This window comes from Ascidiella aspersa, chromosome 5 (assembly GCF_963924565.1).
Source record: "Ascidiella aspersa chromosome 5, kaAscAspe10.2, whole genome shotgun sequence".
Classification (NCBI taxonomy): domain Eukaryota; kingdom Metazoa; phylum Chordata; class Ascidiacea; order Phlebobranchia; family Ascidiidae; genus Ascidiella; species Ascidiella aspersa.
In genome coordinates this window covers 28,956,829-28,972,875 of record NC_139451.1, presented here as the reverse complement: position 1 = coordinate 28,972,875, position 16,047 = coordinate 28,956,829, and the positions used below count along the sequence as shown (strand labels likewise).

Sequence of the window (16,047 nt, the reverse complement as noted above, 5' to 3'; positions counted from 1 at the left end):
TGGTACGATTCTAAACAGCACCTATTTAGTGAATATTTGTGATTTGAACACTTTGATGTTGGGGTGAATATATAGCTCCTACCTTCTTTTATATTTATGTTGCAACTATACTTTACGTGGATTGCCAGATGTATGGTAGGAATGCATTTTTTTAAACTCACAATCAACATAAATTTGTAAGCTGAGCACCATTTCTTTTTTTAATAAAAACTGTATTTCAAGATATGTTTGTAACCCTAATTAAGCAGCTGGCGGGCTTACTCGAACAAAAATAATACCGTGTAGAGAATCGTCGATTCTCTACAACCGAAATGTTATTAACTAGCCTGTGGTCCAACCGAGTTATTCAGTATGGATCAAAAATATCACCTATTGAACATTCATGAAAAAAGAATACCTGCATTTTTTCAAAAAAAGTGCTAGTTACGCTTAAAAATTTCGTCCTGCATTTGCCAAAAAATTGGCCAAAAATTACACCATGAGATTTGTCGCATACCGTGTGTCGCGAACCGCGTGTCGCTCGGGAACTTTAAATCTAAAATTTCAGATTTTCATAATTACGTTATTTGACCGTTTGTTATTGTATCAAAAATTATGGCAAATATTTTCTATAATAAGTTAACTACGGGACTAAGCTGTGTTTTGCTAGTAAGCTTAATCAAATTCACCATTCCATATGTCGCGTTTGTTTCCCGCCAAAAATATAAGATGCAATAAATCGAATAGCGCGCTACGTTTCACAACATTTGAGACTTGGCAGTTGGCATGCAGTTTTAGTTATGTCCATTGTCAACTTACAACTAATGCTGACCTAGTTATGTTTGTTTAACGTGTTTGTTTTAACGAAACCTACTTACTTACCTTAAGCTATTTATTATTAAGGCTTAATTGGCTTTTTTATTTGGACAAAGTAATTTTTGACTCCATATTTATTTAAATAAGAAATTTATGGAGAGTTAACTTGTTTATTTTCTACTAGTTGGCTTATTGTGTAAGTGCTAGATAGTCAAAGCTATGTTTTAACTTCCAATGGCTATTTAAAGAGCCGGGTTTTTAAAATCCATTAACAGAAGGAGCCGAGTGTGGAATGAAACAGATTAAGTGCGATTTCGTTTGTGGAGATCCGTAGTTCACTGTCCAGTATTGGCCTAAGCCCTAGGTCAGTGGTTCTCAACGATTTGTCTTTCGTGGCGCATTTACGTTGCAAAAAAATGCTGTGGCCCTAAAGTTTTATGAAAGAACAAATTGTTAAATAGGTTTAGAACAAAACACAGCAGAATATATTTCAAAACAGATTATTTATTCAACTGTGCATTACTGAGATGCTTGCGGCTGAACAATAAATTTACATTCCTTTTTAATTCCTCACCAAGCCATTATTCCTGTTATATTTAATAGAGTGACACAAATTAAACTAAACCTAGCTTTTTAAAAAAGGTCTGTGGCCCACCAGTGAGCCATGGCCCATTGGTTGAGAATCGCTGCCCTAGTTGGAAGTGTGTTGGAACAAAACTGTTTTTAAAAATACGTAAACTTTGTCGTGCTAACAGTATATTAACATTAACTGTATTTAATTAATGGCTGTTTCTTTGAAAGTTATATTTAATATTTTGGTATTTGTGGTGCAGGCCTACAACAAAACTGATTCAGTGAAACTGTGTTTGAAGCCAGAAAGTACCAACATGTCATAAATCAAGATTTTATTACTCTTTTTAAATTAGACATTTAAGCTTCACTTGTTTAAATGCATCAAGTGGAGGATTTACATAGCATTTTTCGGGATAGCTGTTTACAGGATGAAAAACATATTTTTATTATGCTACACCACTTTTGTCTGTCTCGTTTCTGTTGCCAGTTTTTTTCACCGCACACTTCGGCTTCGGCTCCTTATAAGGATGACGAACTTCTACTGGCGGTTCTCGAAAATACTTCTGCAGAAAATACGCAATTATAGTTGTCAACATATGTCAATCTGTAATACCAAAATAGGAGTACAGTTTTGAGAATGTCTTTAGCATAGCCATAAAGTCGTAAATGTCATGTAAATAAAAATAAATTATTTTGCTGTACAGTTTGCTTTGTTATTCAAACAAAACGCGTTACCGGTGCTGGTATGTCGAACCCCAAACAGAATATATCCTTGTTGCTCTTCTGCAACAACTTGCTAAAACGATCTGCTGCACTCTGAGTGGATAGCTCCTAAAAACATACGACTTCACCGACAAAATGATTACCAACAACTGGACAAGGTAGGCTGCCATTTGACCAAAAAATAGATTTCCGAATTATCATTTTTTTAATCTTATTATTAAAGTCAATGCCGATTATACCAAAAACACGAAGTTTGGCTATTCACTACGAATAAGGAAAAAACAAAGGGCTTAAGTGACAATTGATGTCACGAAACCGCAACAAAGTCAAACTAAAGGTAGCCTACTTAGAATTGAAAAAGATGAGAAAACTGTAGATCGCCAAAAATGCCTAAAGGCCTACAAAAAGGTCAATATATTTTACGTTAAAGATTTCAATTTCCAACGTACCTGGTTAATAGCTGTTGCGATAGTCATGTTAGCCAGTCTATCCGGTTTTGTAACAACATAACGGTCTACCACTTCTTTTGCTTTGGGTCTGAACAATGTGCATTTTATCAAATAGCCTACTGTATAAGCACGACTATTTCGTAATGCAATATCGGCCCAGTAATAAAACTTAAAGAAAATTACCAAAAACTGCAAACTATCACAAACTAAATGTCGTGAGATATACCTTTAAGCTAAATGTTCGTTTAATTTAAGCGTGAAAAGGATTTAACCAAGAATAATTTAGAAATTGGTGAAAGATATAAACTAGTTTATGATCAATAGTCGCCACTAGATAATCCATGTTTTCTTATTCTAATTATTTTTTGTTAATATTAACATACAAAACTGAAACCCTTTATGTTTTTTTATATAAGTTACGATATCCCAATTAACTTAAAACGAACTTTTTTGGCGTTGTTTATTTAAGAAATACTCACATTTTCGCACACTTACCTAGTGGTGTAGCTTTGGATGCCGATCGCCTCATTTAGAGAAGTTAAAGCGGAGGCCGAACCATAACAGTATTTTAGAGGAATCCGGGGATAATAGTAGAGAAATGCAAGACACATTTCGTTTTCGGTCGAGAGGCCACCCTACAGTAGAAATTAACTATTAACTGTCTTTATAAGACATTTATGTAATAATAATAGACAGTAATAGCATGGTTTATTTTAACATAAGTCAGAATACTTGTTAAATGATGAAACTGCATAGAACAGAGCGACTTGTATAATAAAATCCAAAACTAAAATAAGAAATGTGTATTTGAAACTATTTTGTGCAAATACGTATCAAGAGATATAATCCGTACCAGTGTGACTGTAGATCGTGTTTTGGTGGTGTATGTGCATGTAGTAAGTAACGAGTCTCCCTTTTTTATTCTTCTTGGAGTGTTTAAAGTACGCGGTTCCTGGTAGTTGAAGTCATAACGGTCGTCTTTTATCACATAAGGTAGCTCGGTACCGTTTCTTTAAACAATTTTTTTTTTTAATAAAATTGCAAAAAAATTTTTGAATCAGAGTAACATTTTAATCATGATTTTGTATACTTCGAATTATTACAAATTTTCTATCATAACAACTTACACAAAAACATTATTATTTTGTTTTGTTTATTTACATTTTTTATTTGAACAGGTATTCCGTTAGCGTTATTTATGCGTATTATTACTGACGTATAAAAGTGGGTGAAATAGTTCCCACTCTCCATACAAGGTTTTGTATTGATATGAATTGCAAAGCCGAAAAGGTCGAGTAGAACGACATCTGCTTAATTAAGACGTTTCGATACGAACTTGTTTCATCTGTCAGTTAATATCGCCATTATTCATGATCAAGCTACATTACAGATATATGCCTATCCCAGGGTTTTGTGTTATTTTAATTCACATGCTTTGTTACCTGATATGTCTCAAATTAACTTTTTCTCCAGCTAAATGGGTGTGCAGAAGGCTCGCAAACACCGTTATCTCGCTGGTGTTACCTGCTGTCATACCCTGTAGAGAAAAACACGCGTTAAAACTAATATATTTTGTTAGAAATGAAGTGGCTCTGTTACTTTAAATACCTTTTTTTTGTTCATTATGGTTTGTAGAGTATCAGTGCGCAGCGCGTATAGAGCTAAGTTTATCTTTGGCATTTTTGACGAATTGCTTGTATATAGAAGTAAATCAAGAATTTTTACAGCGCCCATACGGCCATTTAATTATCTTGGAATATATATCAAATTTTACATACATCTTGACGGGAATTTACTATCAATGTTCAAAAAATCGGATCGCAGTTGATACTCGATAGTAAGTTGCAGTATATGAGTACTTTTAGATACCAGGGTGTTATCGGTAGCGGCCAAACACCAGATTAAGATGTGTACAGTTTATTCATGGCAAGGGTAACTGAGCTTTCTAGGACCATATATATGCAAACTATTGCTTATAAAATGGAAACCATTACCCCCAACTTTTATTTCAATTAAGGATGTCTGATAATATCAAAAAAATAAAACAGCAACTAAAACCCCATTAAATTTAGTGCAAATTTACGCCTATTAGCGTTAAGAAAATTTAAACGTTTCTATTTGTTATATTTCCGTTTTGATAGTTTGATTTACGCTTTATTTCCAACTTGGATAAATACACATTTCATTACAAAACCGCCTGTTGATGCCGTTTGACTTTGTTTTTTAAAGGTTTAACTTGGACTTTATTCTGCAATAGAATTTCAACAAGGACTTCTTAACTAGCTGCAACACTTTTACTGTTCTATTCAACAAATCTCTATTTATTTAGCTCTAAAACTAAATGTCATACAAACGCTGGCCACAGCCTTGCTGTTTGCCCGCGACTGTTACGTCACAACAGCCTGCTATGACGCTGGAATTTCCCGAATTGGAGACGGCGCTCACGATTGTCCCGATGTGAGACGTCACAATACCTACTGTGCGTCACAATGTGCAATGCAACTTACTACTTGGTGGCATATCGGAATAAAATATCAGCTATCGGACGTCCCTAAGTGTTAATATTGTTTGTCAGGCTGCAGTATTGACGGCAGATGTACTTCGACTGTGCTTACTTACAGCCGATAGGCACCTCTCCCCACATTGTCCGTGCACAGCAAAATGATCCACTTTGGGCGGTACTACAATGTAGGATGCGCTCGATGCCACACCAACGCTTAAAACATCGGCGTCTTCGCTTCGTAGGTCTGGCGTGTATGTTATACGGAGGCCAGAGCCGTCGCGGATGCCTGTATGAAGACGTTAGAGTTGTTTTACATGTAGATAGGCTCAAATATTTGTAAAATTGTTAAAACCGATTCCAATCCAGTTTGATCACGCACAAAGGAAACTGTATATAACTACAACTGTTCGTACTGATTCTAACTGAATTTAGTAAGGTTCAGGCCAGAAAGTAACATACACAGTAAACAATGTGTGTAAAATATTTACAATCGGTTCTACTCCAACATAACCACGCTACACATGAAATATAACAATGTATATATCTACTACTGTTCGTACTGATTTTAATAAAGTTCGGATGGGTACAAACCTATGCAATGTGGGAATTTGAATTGTTACTAAATTTAGACGAACAACTTTATTTTAGAAATCGAGTTTAATGTTTGGCTTTGTAACGAACTTTTTAAGGATTACAGAAGGACATAGATCGTTACATATTACAGCAATTATGACATTGAGGAAATAAGACGATATTTTCGAATAAACCAGAAAATCAGACCTTTGTTTTACTATTTTTGTCATTTAGGAAGTTTAAGATAGAACAAAGGAGAAAAAGGAGTTTGGGAGGTTTACATTTTATCCAGAATGCGGCGCGAGAAGGTTTTTTTCATTTGCTTGTTGATTTTACCTACCACTTCAAGTGCAACCGTATTTTGATTATTTTATTTTGAACTGCTGAATACTTACTTCTGAGAGTTGGGTTGTCGTAATGGGTTTCCAGAATAACGTATTTCGGCGAATCCTTTAACCCCAATGGCATTCCTACGTTTTGGGGAAAGTACACACCCTAAAAAGTATAAATGTTTGTCATAATAACGCCAAATAAGCATAAAAACTACCAAGTATGCATTTTACACTTTAAATTTGGCGGGCCTTTTAAAAATACCAATGTATAACTGTAGACCAGCCCTAAACACACTGTGATAAGCGTGAACTCAACTGTATATAAAGGCCTACATGCTTTTTCTGAGCCTGAAAAAATCTCGAATCCGGATGAAAATTGCCAATAATTCAGCATTAAAAATTATATTTTCCGCACTTTTGTTTGTTGGCTAAGGAACGGTTATGCGCCCTTTTAACAGGTTTTACGATTGTTCGAAGTCATTTTGAATTGACCTAAGGAAATCATATTTATTTATTTTTTTTGGTTTGCGTCTAAAAGTAAATTTATTGTTTTGGGTTCTTCTCATAAACCTTGCTCTTTTCAAAAAAAAAACAAAAAAAAATCCATTGGTGTCAGGTCAGGTGAGCGTGGTGGCCATTCAATGCTACCTCTTCTTCCAAGCCAACGCTGTGAAATAACTGTAAGCCTACTTTTGGCCCACACTGTATATTAGCGATTGCTGAAATTTAAAATCAAATTTGAAATTGTCGTGATTTACCCCTCCGCCTACTCCCCAACCAGCGACCATTGAAAAACAGTTTGTAAAGCCATTTTGAATGGCAGTTTTGCTGTAGCATTCCACACTTTTGCCTTCCCAGATTGCATCCTGCAAAGAGCGGTATTAAGTCATTTAAAATATACCTACTGTTTATATGTTGCACCCTATGGTAGGCGAACTATGGATAGAAGATTTATATTATATAACTAGACTAGATAGAGTTTATATAGATTTAGATATTTCATGTGGGTATAATAAATACAATATTTATAAATACATTTCGTCTTTAGGAAATTTCAGTATCGTTGTTTAAATGAAATAAAACTCCATTTTGGAGCAGAACGAAGAAATGTTACGGAAAACCGTGTACAACTGGATTGTGTGAAAGATGTAGACAGAAAAAGTCAAGGATCGGGTAAAATAAACAGTTTTTTCTTTATCGACTCATTTAAATCTTTGAAACAATTTTATATATTGGAAAATAAAACAATATTCTAACAGTTTTCTGAGGCAGTGTCCTTATTACCACCAAAGTATGAAGAACATTAGCTTTGTGAATATTGACAATAATCAATTCTAAACCGGGGTTGTCAGTGTATAGCGATAAGAATGAATGGGTCGTTGATAACAGATAAGGCCCATCCACATGAACAATTTAATTAGTTAATACATTTAACATGCGTACGTTATATGTACAAGTAAAACTCATAGTGAAGATTCATTCGAATTAAGGAACGGACGATGCCACTTGGCGAAATATATTTTCCTTTTAAACAAAACGTCTGATCCTGTTTTTACTCATGTTTTTAACTATGAGTTTTACTTGTTAATATACGCGTCAGCGGAGCAGTGATCGACTGGCTAAAACCTGCCGCCGATGGCTTTCGATTCTATAAAGATACATCCTAATGTATGTTTTATGTAAGTCGTGTAGGACAAACAAGCTGACTCAACAGCATACAGTAACTTCCGCAAAATCATGAACCAAATCTACTATGCAAAAATTGAAATATTGCATAAGAGCTAGCCTTAGGCTATAGCAAGAAATAATTTTGAAAAGACAAACATTGTATAGGCTATGTAACTAATAAAAAATATGTTTTGTACGATTTTGTTAAATTAAATAGATTCCAAACCTCTCAAATAAAATTTGCCTTACCGGTTCGGTGTCGCATGCATATACTATAAAATGGTGAATGTTTTGGCGATAATCTTCGTCGATAATAGGTTCAATCTGAAATGAATATAATAACAAAATCACCTGATGGGTTTCAAGTCGATATTTTAATGTCACCAAATTATATTCATATGAATTCATTCAAGAAAATAAAGCGAATATAATTTTTTTTTTAACTTTTTTTTTTTTTAATTGTATCAAAACATTTGTAGCAACGTTAAGGCGGTTAGAGCGGACTCCAGCCTTAAAACCGAAATAAGAACAACATCAACGTCGGCATAAAACACAGTTCAAAATAAGACCAAAGTAGGACTAAAACCTAATAGTTGTAATAACGTCTAAATCAAGGGTTCTTAAACTGGGGTACATGAAAACCCAATCAAAATATTAGTATATATTTAAGAAGTAATAAATTTATCAAAGAAAACAGTTCAGTTAAAAATAAAACGGTTTTTCACTGAATGCATTAAGACCCCATTTCACTTCCACATTTTTAGACCAAAATCAGCAGATTTCTGAAGTCTACTTGTATTGTGACGTTAATTGATGACATCATTTTTGAATTTTTTGCATACCGTGATCCATGCGGGGCCAAAAAAATTTTTAGGGGTCCGCGGTAAAAAAAGTTTAATAACCCCTGGTCTAAATAGAAATAAGTCCAAAATCCTCCGGAATAAGACCTAAATGGACAGACCAGGCCTGTACTTTTACATAACCCCAAACCAGAACCCTAAACACATCAATAATTCTTCTTATAATTTCAATCCTAATCCAATTTCTAACCCCACGCATTACACACCACTAACCTCAAACGGGCACAATAATCCTGTGCCAGAACAACGGCGGAGTTCAATCTATAGCGCACAAACGTCGAAACCAAAACAGCCAAAGTCAGATGGATGCTTCTCCTCCCAAAGGCCCCTATAGGCTACCCTCTTCCTAGAGTTTCAGGAGTTATTTAGGCCTTATTTCAAACAGTTTCGTTCTTATCAGACGATTTCGATCTTGATCTGTCGTGCATATTACTGCGTATTTGGCTTTATTATGACGCTGGTCTTAATACTATGGCGTTATAAATTCTTTTTCTTTAGACATTTGTTTGTAGGTCTTATTGTGTGTTCCCGTTAAAGCATATGTCATAAATTGCACTTTACTATCGTGATTTAGCCTATATAGCTTTATCTGCGTACCTGAATAACGTGTTGTTTTGTTTCGAATTGAGGAATCCATGTCATTCTGCAATTGTAGTAGGTTGATCGAGTTGGAATGCTCAAAGTTGGGTCGTTGACTATATCGAACGTGAATTTGCGCTCTGTTGCTAGGTTTGGTGGAGGTGCAGCATTTCCGATAAGTATTGCGCTCTTGCTACCTAATGAATAAACATGTAAGAGGTTTGGACGATTAATTGTTTCATAATTTTTGTTAAAAGTAGCCTATAGTGGCTTGGCGTTTAGTTATGCTATTTTAGTTGTATTTGATCGCTTTAAATTATTGTTAACAAAAGAGAGCGTTATACATATTTTTGTTCTTCTTCGACAGACGAAGAATGTTTGCTAAATTAGATTTTGTCAATTGCATTATTAATCTTGATGCTCGCACTAAAGCATCGCAAATACTTTGCAAATGGATTAGCATTAAGACAAATTGCGTTTTTAAAGTTTTGTCAAAATAAAATGTTCATCCTGCTTGTCACGAACACAAATAATGTGCCCGTTATTTTGAGAAATATTTCGACGTTTTTTCAGTCTGAATACCCACAAGTGTTAACTTGCAGTTAGATTTCTGAAGCGCATAAAACACACGTATTTTCACCGCCACGTTTAATGTAGAATGACCGGTTTTAACCGGTAAACATCACGCCACTTTTGGGGTATTATGACGTAACACCAAGGCAATTCGTAAATAACATAACAAAGTTTAACGCATAAAGGCCCGTTTACACTACAGCTGCACTGAGCTGCGCTGGGCGTGGAATTGTTTTCACTACAGCTGCACTCAGCTGCGGTGGGCGTAAAAATCGCTCCAAACGTAACGTTTTTCTATAACTGCACGGGGCTTGAGTTTAGCAAAGCGTGAAAATCGCTCCAAAGCGTATTTTTAAGCTAGCCGCAGCTGCTGCACGGGGCTTGAGTTTAGCAAAGCGTGAAACGCTCGCCACAATAGAATTTAAATGCATATTACGCCCAGCGCAGCTCAGTGCAGCTGTAGTGTAAACGGGCCTTAAGGCAGTGGTTAGTAACCAGGGTTCGATCGAACCTTGGGGTTCGACGCAGCTGTTTCAAGGGTTCGGCGAGAACGTCTTCCGAAAAATAAATGCTGTTATTTCTAGGTAAATTCGAATCTCTTTTATGTGCCAAGTTATGTAACGTTATAAATTGAAAGTTTGATCAATTTAACATATTTAAATGCAAGTTTATAATTTGAATATGCCCAGTTTCAGCTGTTCGGAGGAAGAAACGAATACTGAGCGAAAATTTGGGGTTCGACGAACGCTTGCAGAATAACTTAGGGGTTCGACAGGTTACCAAAGGTTAAGAAACACTGGCATAAGGAAAGGTTACATGGCCGTTAGATACTATTTTGTGACACTGCTTATGCCACAAATTTTAGCTAGATATCAAAGTGTAGTCAAAAGCGTCGGTTTCAATGACAAGAATCACCCTGGCAACAGTGGTATTACGGTTTGGTTAGTTCAAATCACATTTATACCTCGGTTTAAATGTGTGTGCATGTCAAGCCACGACAATACGCCTTCTTTGGGGTCGGATTCACCAAACGCGAAAATCAAACGAAGCGTATCTTCCTGTAAAACATTAAACAAAAAATTGCTTACAAATTTTTTTTATAGAGTTAAACCAACTTCAATTATCTTGTATTAGCTTAATACCTGTTAATTTAGTAAAATAATATGCTTGTAACGCCTTTGTAATAGAAATCTAAAGATTTGCGTTTTTACCGAAATTTAGTTAACCGCCAAACGCATAAATGACCCAAAAAGTATCGTATTGCAATATATACAAGAAAAAAATGGCGAACCTAATACTAAGCGTCTGTGTAACAACAAACCTTTGGTGCCAATTCTCCTCTTAAACTTTTTTTTGACATAAGAATTTACAAGTTTTAATTTAATTAATATGATCCGTGTCTTCGTTTGGCTTCCTAAATTTTCTAAAGTGTATAGAAATCTTTCTCAGAATCACTGTCAAAATATAAAATATTGTGTATAAAGCGCATTTTGCTGTAAATAAAATTTGGGTTTATAACGAAATATTTTGGAGGTTGAAGAAATGGAAAAAGCAATCCCCAAACGCACAAATCAACCGAAATGTATTTTCGTGCAAAACATAGTAGAGAATTGCCTGAAAAAATACGATATTCGGACTTACGACTTACCCATAAAAAAATATTATATAAGGCGAAAGTATTTTAATCGGAATCCAAAACTGAATTAAAAACGACCGAGATTTTTTATGTGCAACTGAAAATCCAAGCTAAAGGCCTAACTGAAGGTTAACACTTCTGGGTATCTAGGCTGAAAAGCGTCCAAGTATTTCCCAAATACCGGGCACATTATTGTGTTCGTGACAGTTACCAATGACGTCATACCTATGCTCTAACAAACAAACTATTTATATTTAAACCGTTAACGTTTTTTTTTTCAGGTTATTAGGTCAAAAATTTCCATAGTGTTGTGAGTATTGACCTACTATTTTTAAGACTTGAACTTTTAAGATAGCAATTTCTGCATTTGGGTAACAAATTAGGTAAAATAATCGATATTAATTTAGTATCGGATCGGCACCGATACCACCCTAGGATCGGACAAGTACGTATACTACCAGTTATACTAGCACTTGAGATCGGGTATGCTCAATCCGATATTTTCGGACATCCCTAGTTCTGGATAAGTTTTGTAGTGGACCAATTTAAGTATAGAGAAATGGTGTTTTACCGTTATAGAGACATCGCTGGCATCACACGCGACAAGTTTCCTGCTAAACTTGATCATGGTGATCCCCGTGTATTCCTTGGCCTCCAAAAGCTGCACGTTCTGTTCCTTGTCAGTTTCTGGCAGTCCATTACCGTACAACGGACCATGGAGATCCTGCAAGTAAAGTTAGGCAGTTTTACACATTTTAACGACTATAGGATGTCCTATAATTTACTTTTTATTCCGATTTAGCCAATATTTTAGACACAAAGTTTCGCGTTCCGAACAGATGCTCAATGACTTCATTACAATGCTTAAAACAGAAAAATAGATAAAATGAAAATGAAACATGATCACACATATGTGACATGTGTGTTTACAACTGAAATCTAGCCCATCTAAAGCTGCTTTTTGACCAATGATTACGGCTTACATATCGTTAGCATACCGCCATTGCAAACTCTTTACCGAATCTGTCGATCCATGATGCAAGCAGGGCAGACTAGAAAAACAACTAGCCTGCAGTGAGGTTCGAACTCACGACCTCCGGTCAAGCCGGGACCGTCGCTATACCAACTGAACTATGCAGGCTCAGAAGGGAACGAGTCGAGACACAACCATACGCCAATGCTTGCTCAATCTGTTAGTACAAGCAACTTCAATTGAAGGGGATTCACAGCACCATATCATTATCCAATTATCCAATTAATTCAGTTGGTAGAGCGACGGTCCCGGCTTGACCGGAGGTCGTGAGTTCGAACCTCACTGCAGGCTAGTTGTTTTTCTAGTCTGCCCTGCATGCATCATTGATCGACAGATTCGGTGAAGAGTTTGCAATTGCTTTCGGTATAAAATGAAAATTGTAAGTTTTTTTCAAGGGTTTTAAGCCAAAATTTAATTTATCGTTCCTATCTTGCAAGACAGATTTCTTACAAAACGACAAATTGCTATCAACCACACATATGGCTAAAACAGTGCATTTTGTGTCTTGCAATGTTTATAATAAAACTGCTGGATGAGCAATACTCGGTTATACATTATGCCTGGCAGCAATAGCTTATTTCCTTTAAAGTATAGAAGTTGCTGCATTGGGTGAACAAAATATCCCGTTCGACCGACTTGCCTGAATCTTGGCCTGTCCGTCTTTCACCCAACCGACAACGATATCTGCCTCTTTCATTCCGCCGTAAGTTGAAAATCCAAGTCCGATCCAACCCAAGGTTTTGGCGTGCAGCTAAAAAATAGAAAAATTAAACTTATTTTTGTAACGTCCAGACGATTGCTTACATGAATTTCCGTAGAAATGTTATGCTACCACAGCAAGTAACTATAGAGTCGTATTCCTAAAACCATAGAAAGATTATTTAGGGCATCCGAAACCCATACGTTTTGGTATGTAACATTGTAACGAAGTGAAAAATAAATCTTTCTAACAATTTTACGACCCTATCGTTGCACAATTTTTAACTAATGTAGTTTAAAACCAAGTGTTATTTTATTTATAAAAATATCAGAAACTATAACATTCCGCAACAGATTATTTGTACAGTGGTTTCTTAAATTTTAATGGACTTTTTCGAAACACCAGCAGGACATCATTAACTAAGTTGTGTTGAATTAATTTTGCGCACGATTTGAAAATGCAATTATTGTTTTAAAGCAACTACTCAGATATGGACTTTACTAATCCTGCTGTAAGTCAAACTATTTTTTATCCTTATTTGCCAATGTTATACAAAAATAAGAACATTTTAAGCTATAACATATACGTGAGTGCCGCGGTATAATTAAACAGACAACATATACATTCAGATTGGGTATTTGTCTATACTAGTGTTGTAATGACTTAAGTCACTGTTTTTAAATGACCTGACATGACTTAATTCTTTTGGGCAAAATTACTTGACTTAAGTCTTTTTAACAAATGACTTGGGTTGAAATGAAGTGTTTTCATTAAGCAGTTTTTCGTAAAATTTGGTTATTTATTCCAGTTTTTGAAAATAAACAATTTGTTTTCTATAAATTGCGTTTTTGTTTTTCTTTTAGTTGAGGTATTGATCGGACGAGTTTACTAATTTTAATGACTTGTTTTTTTTTGACAAGGACTTGACTGTCTATAATTATGACTTGACTGGGAATTGACTTGTTATTTATTCAATAAGACTTGACTTGGACTTAACTTAATTCGCAATAACTTGACTGGGACTTAGGTAATTTAAAATGACTTGTTTACAACTCTCTATTTACGACTTACCTCGAAATAAATGAAGGTTTGGTTGTACTTCCAATATAACTTTACTTTATTGGTTGCATCCAAAACAGTCATGTGTTGATAAGGTTCAGTCGGTTGAAAATCTTGGCCTTTTGAAAATTCGGGGTAAATTGATAAACCCGCTATAAATATCACCAAAAGTCTCCAAAAAATTGGAACCTTCATTTTGAAATTTGTTCGATCACTGAAACTGTATTCAGCGCTTCTGGAAAATAAAAGTATTATTATAATATCGAAAATATACCTATCCTTGTTTAACCTTTTCTTTGTTAACAAAAAGGGTGTTTGTCTCTGATATTTTTCATGATCATATGATTTATGTGCTATCATTAATGATAAAACTCAACTGTAGGCTGAAAAAATTAAATAGGAGTTATCTAAAAATTCTAAATCCGCCCGTTAGCTTTGCAATAAGTTTTAAGTCAAATAACGTCATACTATATAAAGCGTTTAAAAAGATTCGCAAACAGTCAATGTGCCAAAACCCTTCCGATTTCAGACTTTATGTTTGTTGGCAGTGTTTTTTCTTCTCGTCAAAACCTCACAGTGAATCATTGGTCACATGCAGCAATCTACTGCCGTAGGCAAATTTCGTGGTATGCCAAATGTCATGTTTTGTATTCGTCATTGCGAGACCAGAACGCAAAGCAATATTATAAAAAGTGAATTAAAACATGAGCTTTAGTCTGTCGTCTGAATACCTTTTAGATATTTCGACTTCTTTGTGTTTTTGACCGGCATTATCACTTGTTACTAACGGTTATACCCAAGGCAAAAGTCTCATGAGGAATTTAATTCATTGCCTTTAAAATTGCCACATTTTTTTGTAGTTATTAAGGTAATGATAAGGTGACAATAATAATTTACCGAATCTCGTAAATTTCGTGTTTTTAATATAAAAGGGATGACATTTAACAACGTTGTTCGAGTATATATGAATCAGGCGAGCTGTTAATTAGAAAATATGTTGTATTTTTTGTACATTAAATACTTTTTCTAAACTTTCTGAGTTCGCAAATTAGTAATAATGAAAATAGCTCAACACAAGTACAATCAATCAAGCAATACCCTGTCCTACTTTGGTAAAAATAGCTTCGTTACAAAAAGCTCATGTAGCGGAGATCATATATTGCATGCCGCAACCTCGTTTCAATTCCTATAGTTTAATTAGGCGGGCAACATGTCCGAAATTCACGTGCCCCCGGCAATAACAATTACCTATAATCGTATTACACCATTCTGCACTCCTGCTGAAATCTCGAAGGCACTTTCCAACGCACTGGAACCTAATATTAATCAAAGCAAAAAGGATCGTGTTGTTGTTCGCGAATCACGAGCGTTTGACGTAATTTACCTGGTCGAAAGATAGTTGAACTGGTCGCCAAAACGTTGGAGATGAAACGTAATAATTAACCGAGGAGATTTTTTTTGATTGATATTATCCCTGTAATCAAAGTATTCTTTCGAATAACAAAATCTGCCTGAATCCGAATGGTGAAAACAAACGATTCTGGTTGCACATCAATGATAAAGATTAAACTAAGTACAGAACTCAGTAAACCGAAAATCAGTTTGTTTGTATGTAATAAAAAGATAAATATATTTTGCTATAAAGCATCATCAGTATCTTAATTCGAATTAATGGATTGATTTTATTACTGCTAGCCAGTAAGCACTTTACAGAGTTTGGTGCGAGTAGACAATAAATCTGTGGCATAAGCCGATACAGCGTAAATTGTACCCTAAACACAAAAGCTCTTAGTCGGTAATTAATCGTGCGCTCTACAGTTGCTTGTTTTACATGTGTGTCAAATAGCTGGTTATTGGTTGTTGCGCTATCTTGTAAACGCGCAACTTTATAAAGCAGTGGTCCTTTCTTAGCCTTTGGCACACCAAAAAAAAGCCTACACATGCTTGGAACCTCTAGTAAGCTGCTACAGAGACTGGTGTACAGTTTTTCA

The 16,047-nt window shown here is 35.3% G+C and overlaps 1 protein-coding gene across 1 annotated transcript; it reads right to left on the bottom strand.

Annotated features, from left to right (window-relative positions):
• Positions 1-1,814: 1,814 nt before the first annotated feature.
• LOC146145805 (DBH-like monooxygenase protein 1) lies at positions 1,815-14,565 on the bottom strand. Its single transcript, XM_083390686.1, has 13 exons — positions 14,069-14,565; positions 12,938-13,048; positions 11,836-11,988; positions 10,593-10,686; positions 9,074-9,252; positions 6,707-6,814; positions 6,012-6,111; positions 5,160-5,329; positions 3,983-4,077; positions 3,394-3,550; positions 3,036-3,175; positions 2,541-2,628; positions 1,815-1,931 (listed from the first exon to the last, which is right to left on the bottom strand). Exons 1-13 carry the CDS (start codon positions 14,414-14,416, stop codon positions 1,815-1,817), a joined length of 1,860 nt encoding a protein of 619 aa, XP_083246812.1. The 5' UTR covers positions 14,417-14,565.
• Between the last annotated feature and the right edge of the window lie 1,482 nt (positions 14,566-16,047).

Excerpts from the sequence above, each read along its gene's own strand:
- LOC146145805 (XM_083390686.1), bottom strand. The coding sequence starts at position 14,416 with ATGATAGCACATAAATCATATGATCATGAAAAATATCAGAGACAAACA. Across the intron at positions 13,049-14,068 it reads AAACCTTCATTTATTTCGAG|CTGCACGCCAAAACCTTGGG; the intron begins GTAAGTCGTAAA and ends TCTATTTTTTAG. Across the intron at positions 5,330-6,011 it reads CGACAACCCAACTCTCAGAA|GCATCCGCGACGGCTCTGGC; the intron begins GTAAGTATTCAG and ends GTCTTCATACAG.